Source organism: Montipora foliosa, chromosome 8 (assembly GCF_036669935.1).
Source record: "Montipora foliosa isolate CH-2021 chromosome 8, ASM3666993v2, whole genome shotgun sequence".
Taxonomy (NCBI): Eukaryota; Metazoa; Cnidaria; class Anthozoa; order Scleractinia; family Acroporidae; genus Montipora; species Montipora foliosa.
The window spans coordinates 40,205,474-40,217,973 of NC_090876.1; the positions used below are offsets into that span (position 1 = coordinate 40,205,474).

General features: G+C 42.3%; 1 protein-coding gene across 1 annotated transcript in view; it reads right to left on the minus strand.

Moving 5' to 3' along the window:
• LOC137967856 (receptor-type tyrosine-protein phosphatase F-like) overlaps window positions 1–12,500 on the minus strand; it is a 71,062-nt gene that overhangs the window by 7,639 nt on the left and 50,923 nt on the right. The window contains exons 23-33 of the mRNA XM_068814453.1: window positions 12,241–12,328; window positions 11,194–11,270; window positions 10,466–10,502; window positions 9,807–9,904; window positions 9,219–9,344; window positions 7,336–7,487; window positions 5,295–5,430; window positions 4,475–4,718; window positions 4,230–4,306; window positions 3,669–3,803; window positions 1,128–1,253 (exon numbers count right to left, since the gene is read on the minus strand). Coding sequence (XP_068670554.1) covers window positions 1,128–1,253; window positions 3,669–3,803; window positions 4,230–4,306; window positions 4,475–4,718; window positions 5,295–5,430; window positions 7,336–7,487; window positions 9,219–9,344; window positions 9,807–9,904; window positions 10,466–10,502; window positions 11,194–11,270; window positions 12,241–12,328 — 1,296 coding nt within the window. The remainder of the gene's footprint in view (window positions 1–1,127; window positions 1,254–3,668; window positions 3,804–4,229; window positions 4,307–4,474; window positions 4,719–5,294; window positions 5,431–7,335; window positions 7,488–9,218; window positions 9,345–9,806; window positions 9,905–10,465; window positions 10,503–11,193; window positions 11,271–12,240; window positions 12,329–12,500) is intronic.

Consider the following 12,500-nt stretch of genomic DNA (forward strand, 5'->3'; position numbering starts at 1 on the left):
TATTCTTATGTTATTGTATCGTTGCCGTCGCTGTCGTCGTTGCTTAACCTCTCTAATATCTTCAGACAATGGCTTTCACGCTTCGTTTAACTTCTAAGCCGCACAATAATAGCGCTAGGTGTGCGGGGAACAACACTGGCGCTGAATACACTTGAATTCTTCGCGGGGGAATTAGCGCCGCGCTATTTTCGCCTAATGTGCGGCCGGATGTAAAGGCCGGTACACACGAGGGAGCTTGCTCCTGAAACACGCTCCCGAAACACGCTCCCGGGTAAGTACCCCAACCAGTACACACGAAGGACACGACGAGGGAGCTGAATGATGAAACAACCCGATTGGGAAAAATTAAGCCAACTTGATTGGCCAACTAGAGACACGTCATGTCACGGCAAGCAAATTTCAGTACACACCAGGGAGCTTGCTCCTGAAACAGACTCGTGCAACAGATTTGCCCCTGGAGCTTGCTCACCCATATCAAACCAGTTTGATATGAGGGAGCAAAACTCGGGAGCAAACGTTTTGTTGCGCAACATATTTTTTCGCTAGAAATCGTTGGTGCAGACGATGGAGCTTTGCTCCGGGAGCGTGTTGCGGGAGCAAGCTCCCTCGTGTGTACCGACCTTAAGCTCCGACTGAAGCAAGGGCAACGAGTTAGGACAATTTGAGAGCCAGCGAGCCATGGCTGCGAGTCACGCGAGCCAACATGGCGGGCAATGCGAGTCAACATGCGAGTCACACAGTTATTGAAAGCTAACCGTTTTAAAATGAGTGCTTGGACTATTTGAAATGGGTGCTTAGACTTAAATGCGAAATTCGCATGGCTTGCAGATTGTCCAGCCCCAAGGGCAACGATGACGTCCTTTCCAAAATACAAATTTGCACTGTCTCTTTCATTGTACAACTATTCCAACCTCTAAATATGACAGAAAGGTACCCAAAATAAAGCTAGCATGGAAATTACTTTTGATACATCAAGACATATTTAAGAAAAATACCCCCAAGTGCTGACGTACGTCACCAAATTTTAATATATATATATTTTTTCATGTTGTTATCTTGCACGAGACGGCAGGAATTGTACCAAAATGCTAATAATCAATATGAAAACAACATGGACATTGTGTTACCTCTGTGTGCGTGAGTTTAAACTTTCTGGAAACGTAGTCACTAAATGAAGTTTCCTCAATAAGCTCAACGAGAATAACACCATACAATCGAGATCCTTCGTTGGGCCAGTAATGATGACATTTCACCTGAAAGGACAAGACAAGACGCATTAAGTTGTTAAAAGGTGCAAGGTGAGAGAAGAAATACCCTCGCAAAACGAAAAAGGAAGGCCTGAAAACGTTTTCAATTCCGAGCTGACAGAAATTCTGACATGTTTCAACAATCACACCACGCCAGGTCGCCATTTCAAACTTACAGCAGACATCATATGCGAGTTTTCTTGTCATCATTGTCTATAAGACTTGTTACTATATACACAACATTGTTTTACTGGAAAATGCACCACTCATAAAACTCATACAAAACTACATCCGGGACCTGAGTGGCGTATTTTCCATATCCTCACGAGTGAGGATATTGATGTCGTCATTTCCCGTCTTTGCATGGTTCGTTGTGCAAACGGTCAGTGAAAAATGGCCAGCGAAAGATTCGTGAAGTTCCCTGAAGCTGACGTAAAATACTTTACCGAGAAACATGGTAACTATTCAAGGAGTTCCTTGCAATTTAAAGAAGGAAAAGGAAAGGAAAGGGACTTTATTTCAGTGTCTAAACGTTCTAGCGCTGAAGCACTAATTGGGGACACTGTAAACTAAAATGAACAATGAAAGTAAATCAAGTCAAATGTTGGTTTTTGAGGAGAGGGGAAAGCCGGAGTACCTGGGGAAAACCTCTCGGTGCAGAGTACAGAACCAACAAACTCAACCCACATATGACGCCGAGTCAGGGAATCGAATCCGGGCTACATTGGTGAGAGGCGAGTGCTCTCACCACTGCGCCATCCCTGCACCCCAGAGAAGGAAATGCGAAAATTGCAGAAATTCCTGCCGCCGAGCGGCAAGAATTTGTGATAAAGTTTGTGCTCGGTGGCGAGTAAAACACTCCTGTCTATATAATAAAAAGAAAATTACACGTTAGCTCGAAGATATGAACTTTATGTTCTAGTGGCAACAACAATACATAAAATTCATATCTTCTCGCCGCTGTGTAATATCCTCTACTTATAACCGTACTCTCGACGCCATATCTGCAACAACCGCACTTGTAAGCAATGTTTGTGATAGTTTAGGTTCTTTTTAGGCAGACAAGACTTAGGAAAGCAGTTTGATAAGCTCGAACCTGCGATTTTCGGCAAAATCTCCACCAGCGATTTCGTTTTAACAATCGTTTGTCTTGTCTGTCACGCGGTTTTGTGGCTGACTTGGAACTGAATTCATCATTACCGTGGCGACTGTCCACACTAAATTAAGCTTAATATCTTTCGATTTATAGGCTATTCGTGTGAGATGGATGTTCAGTCGTGAGCTGCTTTGTTTGACTGTGAAATTGCAGTCGAGTAAGCGAATTAGTACGCTTTAGCTGTTGACTTTTTAATAAGTAATTCTTGCTGTTGTTCTAAACTAAATACAGAGAGAGAGAATAAAGATTATCAGTTAAACGGAAAATGCTTTGAAAGAGATTACGGTTGTTGATTAAAACAAGATTGTCGGTTATTGTTTGCAAGGCTTGTTTGTTTACTGCTGTCAGCTCAGAGAAGTTTGATCACTGTAACTTGTATACACTATTGAAGATTAATTTTGTACATTATGCAGAAGCATAATTATTTCCATATACACTACACTGCTTTCTGGGGTTAGAAACCGGGAGCTCCACTTTTAGTATTGGCTTAGGAGGCGCGGTGGCCTGATGGTTAGAGTGTTCGACTCCGGATCGAGTGGTCCGCTTTCTGGTCCTGGCCGGGGACATTATGTTGTGTTCTTGGGCAAAGAAACTTTACTCTCACGGTGCCTCTCTCCACCCAGGTGTATAAATGGGAACCGGCGAAAATGCTGGGGGTAACCCTGCGATGGACTAGCATCCCATCCAGGGGAGAGTAGAAATACTTCCAATCGCTTCATGCTACGGAAACCGGAGATAAGCGCCGGCCTGATGAGCTTTTCTACGCTAGTAACAGAGACAATTACATCTATATATTGGTATTTTCGAAAGTGGCCTATTACACTGGACGCCTGTCAATAATTTTGCATGTTATATAAGAAATAGTCAAGACCCAGTCACGCCCTTCTGAACAGAGGACTATTTTCCCCTTCCGATAATGCAATACGTTTTGGGGTTCTTTGCATAAAAACAATACAAATTAATTACTCTTGGGACTGCATCATGCTTCACTGAACTGGATATCCATTGTCTTAATGTAAATAGCCCCCAAAAATGAACTGTATTATGTATGAGATTTGCGAAAATAGCGAATTTATTTACTTTGCTTTTTTTTGTAACATTATCTAAGCTACTGGGGACGAGGATACTCAACCCAACAATGAAATATTACTAATTTAACAACCATAAAAAGTGAGCTTTCAAAATAAAAATAAAAATAGAAATAATCATAAAAAGGAAGTTAAAGAAATATTTCTAAGGTCTCAAGCTCTTCGCGTCGTTCTTACCTTGCCGGCTTCTTCTTCTCTTGTCAGCATTACTACTGCTGCAGAATCCTGTTCCCAAATTAAACGCCAAAAATCTTCAAAAGTGTCTGGAATCGGGGCCTGGGTTGCTATGTATGCCCTGGGCTGGCAGTAACCCTATAAAAAGTAAGACTGCAAAATTTAAACCGTGAAAAAAAAAACCGTTGGGTCTTTGCAAAGAATAAAAAGATGGGCTTGCCACAATACGGTATTCCACTTGTCACACATTTCGGTTTAACGACGAAAAACTACCGAGCGGAGTCGAAACGCCGAGAACCCCACGACCGAAATGAGTCAAAGTTACATTACACAAAGACAGCTACAAGGCCGGACGCCAGTATAGAATAAATAGGCCCGGCCCAAGAAAAAGGGAGCTTTAGCAACGATCAATAGCAATACAACAAACGCAGTAAAATCAGTTGAAAAAAAAATATATTCAATTGGGTAATGAACTTTTCTAAACATTTTCAAATAGTGGTATAAAAATCAAGCAAGAAGACGACGTTTTATCCACCAGACCTTGTAGCTTTCGCTTTAACTTACATCAATGAAGTTTGCATTAATGTAGTCAGATCCCATCTCTCCTGGTCTCATCTTCAAATGGACGCGTGTGCTCTCGACTGTAAACAACCAAAAATTAGTCAATCAATTCCTTAACCAGCTAGCTAGTCAGTCAGTTGAGAAATCAGTCATTCAGGCAGTCGGTCGATGGGTCCGTTCGTCAAGTTGGAAATAGTTTATCACTCCCGCCCAGTCAGTCAACAGAACAGAACTACACGCATACTTACAAGGAAGAATATTTGCGTATCGATTCTTTGCAGCGTTACAATTGAGGGTAGCACTTTTGAAGGCAATCGGGTGATTCTCTTCTTTAGCCAGACGACAAAACTCGTTTTCCAAAAATGTGTAACCGGTTTCCGGGTCAAACAGACGCAGTTCCCGTATGCGGAAGCTGAGATCTTTGGCTTCGACTTCGGTTACACCGCAGGTGATGGCTTCAAGAAGTGCATCATGAATAAATATATATTGCGCCTAGGTAAAAACAACAAAAAGAATACATTCAACTCACTGCCTACAACTACAGCATCAAGTTTGAATACGTTTCAGAAAGCGTTAAGCTGTCCTGGCAGCAGAAAAATCTTTTCTCTTGACGCGGCCTGGCACACAGATTTGCCGCGGTTTCAAGGTGCACAATCTGATCACGTGCAAATCGAAAGTTCAAGTTGCTGGGGCCCGTTTCTCAAAAGCCCCGATAATTTTTCGGGCCCGAAAAGCCATTTGTAAAACTACCAACCGCTTGTTTTGGAAAGCCAATCTTTTAACATGTTTTCAAGGAAACAAAAAGAAACATGACTGTTAAGTTTGACGACATAAATCCTCTCCGTTCTTGAGATACAAAAGGAATTGTTACACCCGAAAGTGACCCGTAAAGTTTCCGGACTTACGAGAAACGGGCTCCTGTTTCCCTAGGGAGATAGGTGAGTTTTGTTCGCACTGGGAACTCAAAAGATTTTTGACCCAAGGTACGTACCACATTCTCCTCCAATTGGAAAACGTATTTGAGTTGGGAGGTATAACAATTGTATTTAAAATTGTCCAAGAAAGTACCTCAGTCTGCACCATAAAATTCCTCTGATATCTCATCTGACGGACGAAGCCAAACACATCAACACTGTCTTCTTGACTGATTCTTTGCAACATGACATCCAGTGTCACAAAGGTTCCAGTGCGACCTACACCAGCACTGGAGTAAAGAAAGAAATTAAGGGTGCGTTCGATTGACCGTATTCCGGAATAGGAATATATGGAATATAAGTTAGAAATCCTTTTTACGGAGATTCACATTAAAATTGTCAAACATCTGCTAAAATGCTATTTTAAACACATCTTTATCATCCTTGCTGCTTCGAAACGCGCCAAACATACCGTTTTAATCATCACTCCACGTATTCTTATTCCGGAATAGGGTCTATCGAACGCGCCCTAATAATCCGTTCACTGCAATTAACGTCTTTGCGCATGCCTTTGACCACTTTCAAACTCATTCTCAAAATAAAGAACTTTGCATTGTAAGAGCACAACTTGTTTAACAAGGAGCATAACTGGTCACGTTTCCGTCTAACTTGTGATCGATTCCAATATCGATCGGTTTCTACCAGACCAAAACTCCCTTCCGCGTCCCGAGGGGGGCAAGGTACGAGTCTGCAAATTAAGGGACTAGCAGCTATCGATCCACATAGTCCGAAAGTGCACACCAAGCTTTACAAAATCCCCAGTTTTGGTGTGAATAGACCCAATATTAAGCAAGATACGGCCATTTAAAAACGTCAGAATTTACAAAGAAGTGTATGGCCGACCAGACGCAGCCCGGATGACCAAACATTTCTTTGTAAAATTTGACGTAATTAAATGCCTTTATCTCCGTCAAAATCAGCCCGATTAACACCAAACTTGGGGATTTTGTGAATCTCGGTGTGCTCTTTCTGACTATGTGGATCAACAGTTGATAATCCCATAATTTACAGACTCGCACCTAGTCCCCTTCGCCTTGAAATCAGGCAATGAAGTCGTATCAGTCTGACTTCGTCTCGGTTGCTGGACAGAGACGAGAAATTCTCGTAACGGTCTGAGTTCGTACCGTTCTCATATAAATGACGACAAATCTCAGACCGGGTCCAGAAATTTCAAGCCTGTATGCTTTTGGGTCAGGCAGATATTTATTAGACAAAGGATATCATTTCGTCCCGCAACCAGGTACCAAGCATTTCATCCCGGTTTCATGTACACGGTTCGAAAAATTTCATACCGTTACAAGTTCGTACCGGTCTGAGTTCGTCCCGGTCTCATGTAAATACCCCCTTAGATGGACAATTTTTTTCAGGTGTCTATGAGAGGCAGTTGTCGAAATTGTGTACCTAAGTGCGAGGATCACTTCTCTTATTAGTGAAGATGTTTGGAGTGAAAACTGAACTTTTCCTTTGGGTATTCATGCCCTCAACAACACCTCAAATGCCTGGACGACAACGGCAAAGAGATGTTTTAACATGTGAAAAGCACATGTAAGGCGTGCAGAATTTTTTTGTTTGTTTTTATCCTGAAACCCATTGTCTTATGGCTTTCTCGTGGCAATAGTCTTCCTCTCATCAGCTCTACATTGTGCTGGTTTTAAGAGGGTTGGGTTGCTTTAGGGCAGCTAAGGTTTGTAACAACAACTACGACCAAGTAAATCGCAGTCTTAACTCCGACAAGGTAAAGTCTGCTACGAGCCTAGAGGGCCCATCAGGCCGGCGCTTATCTCCGGTTTCCGTAGCACGAAGCGACTAGGAGTATTTATACTCCCCCCTGGATGGGATGCTAGTCCATCGCAGGGTTACCCCCAGCATTACGCCGGTACCCATTTATACACCTGGGTGGAGAGAGGCACCGTGAGAGTAAAGTGTCTTGCCCAAGAACACAACACAATGTCCCCGGCCAGGACCCGGACCCGAACCCGGACCACTCGATCCGGAGTCGAGCGCACTAACCATGAGGCCACCGCGCCTCCCTAACTCCGACAAACTATATATAAATGAACTGAAGTATTTTGTCCGCTATGGCACGTAACAGAAACAAACAAAAGTAATTATATTAACAAAAAATAGCACTGTACCTGCAATGTACCACCATCGGCCCGACATTCTCGCGGTTGGCGGAGAATGAGTGACGAACCAGAGAAAGCAGAGGAGTGGGGTGGGACGGTACCCCGTGGTCCGGCCACGCGGTAAAATGAAACTGTTTGACTTCGCGGGTAACATCTGGGAACTAAAAGGAAACAAGACAAAGTAGCAAAGCCGTTTCCTTGATAGAGGTTTCCAACATCCGGGAGAGGCAATAACGTTGCTGTCAAAGGGTCAGAACAAAAATAGCAGGGTTCTTAAATAAGGTCAGAATCTTGAATACCAAGAAGAAACTGAGAACTGAACTGGCTCCTTCCTTGAAGTCTTAAGGACAGAATTACAAACGGTGCAGCTCAACAAGATATAAGGCCCTTCCGTTAGCCACAATATGGTCCATGGTATGATCTCGAAGCACAGCACCACAGCCAGAGGCAATTTATTGGGGGTTGTATTTGATGAGGGAGGACTGAAACAGTAGTACCCGACAAAAAAACCCTCGAATCGCGTTGGGCTCTCGACAAAAATTCGGTCCATGTACGACGGCACAGGTAGGACGGGCGGACGATGACCACCAATTCCCAAGAGGTCACCCACTCATGTAGTAACCCTATGAAAAGATCCTTCAAATACAATCCTGGAGAAAATGTCTTGGGACACTTGGGTTTTTGTCATTTTATAATCATTCCCTCCATTATCTCCACCCGCCCCTCCCCTCCCTCCCCCCAGCAATGTTGAAACACACTGTAGTATTTCTGAATGTTTCCCGGTTTCCAACCAATAAGTGAAAGGGGGAGGGGAGGGAGATATATGATAGATGGTCTTTATTTTAAACCATTTTAGCAAGTGTCCCAAGACTTATGTTCAGGATTGTAGGCTTTGATAAACAAACAAGAACCGCTCTCTTCCTTAAGGCAAGCCGCACAAGTGCAAACTGTGATAAGCGTCTGATCTTAAGCCACAGTGACAATTTACAACGTCTTTGACAAGACACGACGATCTAAAACATAGAGCAAGCTTCTTTTATATGGTCGCGCACAAATCTTGGACATGGTGGTGGCCAGCCCGTCAATAGCCACCATGGTCACCGCGCACAGCCTACATCGAATTTGGCAAAATATATTTATTTCGCTGTTGTTCTTTTGTTTTCATTATAAGTGTGATATTGCAATGCAGTAGATATTGTAAATAATAAACAACTATAAGGTAATTGTGGTAAAGGTTTCCTCACGCAAGATGGCTTTGCGATATAAATGAAATTCACATTAGTTTATTGGTTACTGTTCATGTTCTTTTAGCTTGGGAGTAGGGAAGGAAAGCAGTTTGCGTCTTTTATAGCCCACATATCTGGAATTGACGAGGGCTTAGAAACACGACTTATTATTACAATTTATTAAATATATAATAAAGAAGCACCTAATTGACCGATCCCCATTCAGTGGGGCTTTTCACAGCCAATAAAAAAAAAGAGATATTACTGATAGAAGGGAACAAAGCTACTCTTGAGAATCCCAACTGAACGAGGGCAAATGAGTATTTACAAAAGCAGGTCGAGAAGTTGAACCAGGGACTACAACGAACAAATTGAGCTGGAGCTCTGAGCGCGACTTGAACACAGGACTTCCGGATCTCAGTGCAAACGCCCAAACCACTCAGCCACGCTGTGTCCATATTAGTTGCAAACCAGGACACATCTAAATTTCCTCCGCGCAGAGCGTTTACAGAAATAAAATTATTCCGTCTAAACGGAAAACTGCAAGGTTACAATAATGTTGTGTTCTGAACAATCTTAGGTAGGATTGGAATGATGATGGGGTTAAGCATCAACCTCCTAAAATAACGGAACATTATGAAGAGAAAACTCTCGCTTGACCTGTACCTGTTTATGCGTGATTACGAACTTTCTGAGGGTGTAATGAGACATGTTCAGTGTTTCTTTGAGCTTTACTTGAATCGGCCCATAATTCTTTGTTCCGCGTTCGGGCCAATACTGGTCACATTTGCGCTGAAAGGAAAAAAGTAGACATACCGTCGATGAAATAAATATATGCAGGTAAGTGCATGCCGACCTGAAAGATTAATCGGCCGGGGTAAGCCAAAAACTTTACTGCGGGAGGTTCGGCTGGACCAGCACACAGACTATTAGAATATCCGAGGGGGTAGTGTTACCTTTGCAATCATAACTGCTGCTAATAGCTATGCTTTTTCGCCTTCCTTGTTAGTTGGCATTACTTGGCATTGTAGCATCTTCTGAGTCATTGTTTCTCCAGTATAGCTTTTCGTTTTTCGGTTCTGGTAGCAAGGATATCGCATGGGACCTTACAAGAACTACTTCTCCTGCCCAGGATTTCTGTGCACAGGACGATGGTAACGTGGCTATGCAGAATGTCAAATAATCACAAAGATAACCGTTTTCCGAGACGCAGAGTTCGTGCGTTGACGCTGTGAGAGGTTAAAAAAAACCTACCCTTCCTCTTTCCTCCAATTTTGTTAACATCACTATGACGGACGACATTTGCTCCCATATCATGCGCCAGAAGTCGTCAAATGTTTCCATTAGTGGTCCTACGGAAGTACCAAAAGCGAGAACACAGACTCAATATTAAGGAGGTAAGCACGAAACGTTTTTTTTTTTAGCCACGGAAGGCAAAAGGAAGTGAACATTTCGTACTCCAGGAAAATAGTCTCTCCCTTTAGTCCTTGTTAACTAATAGTTTCTCATGGTAAAAGGATGCTTAGAAATATAAATGTGGTGGTGTCGAGTTCAAAAGAAAACAACTCACTCCCCCCCCCCCCCCCCCATCTTCTCCCCCCTTCCCCCATCCTGGCTCAAAAAGGTCGTGCGCTAAAGCTCCCGATTGAAATAATTAACGAACACGCATGGTTCAATGGTACGCTGGTTGGAAAATAATGAATTTCACTGGCCAAATTACTATTCAAGACTTAAAGGCGTCAACAGCAATCGTGCTAGTGTTAAATTCTACATTCTATAATTTTCAAACCAGAGAAACATCAAGCTAAGACTGACTGATTGTCAATCTGGTTGCAGCATGAACCGCATTGAATTAACAAGTTTTAAGATCAGAATGAATCGAAAGGGACAACACATTCAGGCAAGTACTATACCTTGTGCAGCAATGTAAGCTCGTTGCCTGTTGTAGCCCTAGAGGAAAGAAACGAAAGTAATTCGCTGTAAGGTGGCGGAAAACACTGGACCCTCGTTGGAATCAAAATGACACTTCCACGGAGCTAAGATCACCGTTTTTACAAAAGCAACCGATTATAAACTCAACCAATAATTTAACGTCATACTCCGTTTTTCATGATTACATTGAAATTGGTGTCTACAGCAAGGAAAGGAAAAGAACTTTATATAAATGTTTATTCTTCTAGCGCTGGGAAGCTAATTGGAGACACTGCAAACTGAATACAACTGAAACTAACGCAAATAAAGTCATATGTTGTTTTCTTAGGAGAAGGGCAAAACCAGAGAACCTGGAAAAAAAAAACCTCTCGGAGAAAAACAGACAACCAACAAACTCAACCCACATATGAAGCAAAGCCTGGGAGTTGAACTTAGGCCACATATGGGTGGGAGGCGAGTGATCTTACCACTGCGCCAGCCCTGGTCGTCAACAGTATCAGTCCTCTGGTCTTGCATTAGAAAATGCCCAACCACGATCAAATTCCTCAAATAAACACAGCTGACCTTTAAGAGTTTTAACAAAATCACATGTCCTAAAGCCACGATTTAATGCCGCGTGAAAAATTATGCAAAACGCAGGCGTAAACTATAACTTAGAAACTGCACCAACACTTGTGCACTGTATGCCATATGTATTTAGAACACTTACATCGATGAAGCTGGCGTTGATGTAATCTGAGCCGGGCACTCCTTCCAAGGGGTTTAGAAGAACTCTGGAATGATCATCTAAAAGGAAAGGAATGGAAATTGATTATTGATTATGTTTTTACTGGTAAGGAAAGGTATGGTAAAACTAACAATTATCCACGTTCATTCCCAACCGTAAAGCAGTACAAGAACCCTGAACTTCGTTTCATGGCAACCAATTACGAGTCTGCAAGAGCCTTCCTACAAGTTATCGAAAGGTCTTAGGATTGACGTCTTTCGGGAGACTCCTATTTTTTTTTCCGCGTAACTCCGGTTCGTCCTCAAAAAGGACATCTCTTTATACGACCCACTTGCTGGAAATTTCCGAGCGCCAAACTTCTTCCTCTCAAGAACAGAAGTAATTCCTGCACCAGAAAAGTTTCGAGACTTTTGCATAACTTGGAAAATAAGAAAAGCCAATTAATTCACCTAAGTAGTCAAGGAGGATCCCAAGAAGTGCCTTGCTAATTAGTTGTTAACGTTTTCAAACAGCTAAAAAATCATCGCGAATGATTTCAAGCGTATGCTAGGGGAGGAAATACTTGGCTGTGAATCTTCTGTCTTGGACTGGCTGGCTTACACGCAACAATTTGATTAGGGCAGTGATTGACAGGAGGAGATGATGCTTTTATTATTATATATCGTGATATTTTTCTTACGTTTCTAGACTCTTTTGACAAATTAGGGCAACTTTCATTGATACATGTACGCCTTGATGTGACTCTGTGAATGAACGTAGAGTGCTAAAATCCTGGTGACATGGTTGGATACGATCTCCCGCGGCCGGAGAATTCAACAAATATTCTATGTTTTTTTGTCTTAAAGTGCTACTACGCATTTTAAGTTAGTGAGTAAATGACAAAATGCCGTCAAAATAAACAATTTTTCTCTTCAAATAAAATCGTGTATTTCGAGTGTTAGGCATAAGAACTTTCGAAATGTGAAGGAGAACAAGAAAATGTTTCTGATCGTCGTAGCACTTTAAATAGTTTAAAGTCAAACTACTCACATGCCACAATGTTGGCATATCTGTTTTTATACTTGTTTGCCGGGTTCAGAAATTGTTGAAAAGAAAATTCCTCTTCTGGCTGAACAAGCTGTGGGGAAAAAAGAAGAAAGTTAGTAGTAGCACTTCCTGAAAACTAAAATGTAGATGGATTCGAGATTCATTCTCGCAAAAAAACTAGATGATGAAACGATTTAGCACCTCCACTTTCAATAATGCAAGAATACCACCATGCGGGTAGTTGAAAGAGACTGTATCCAGTC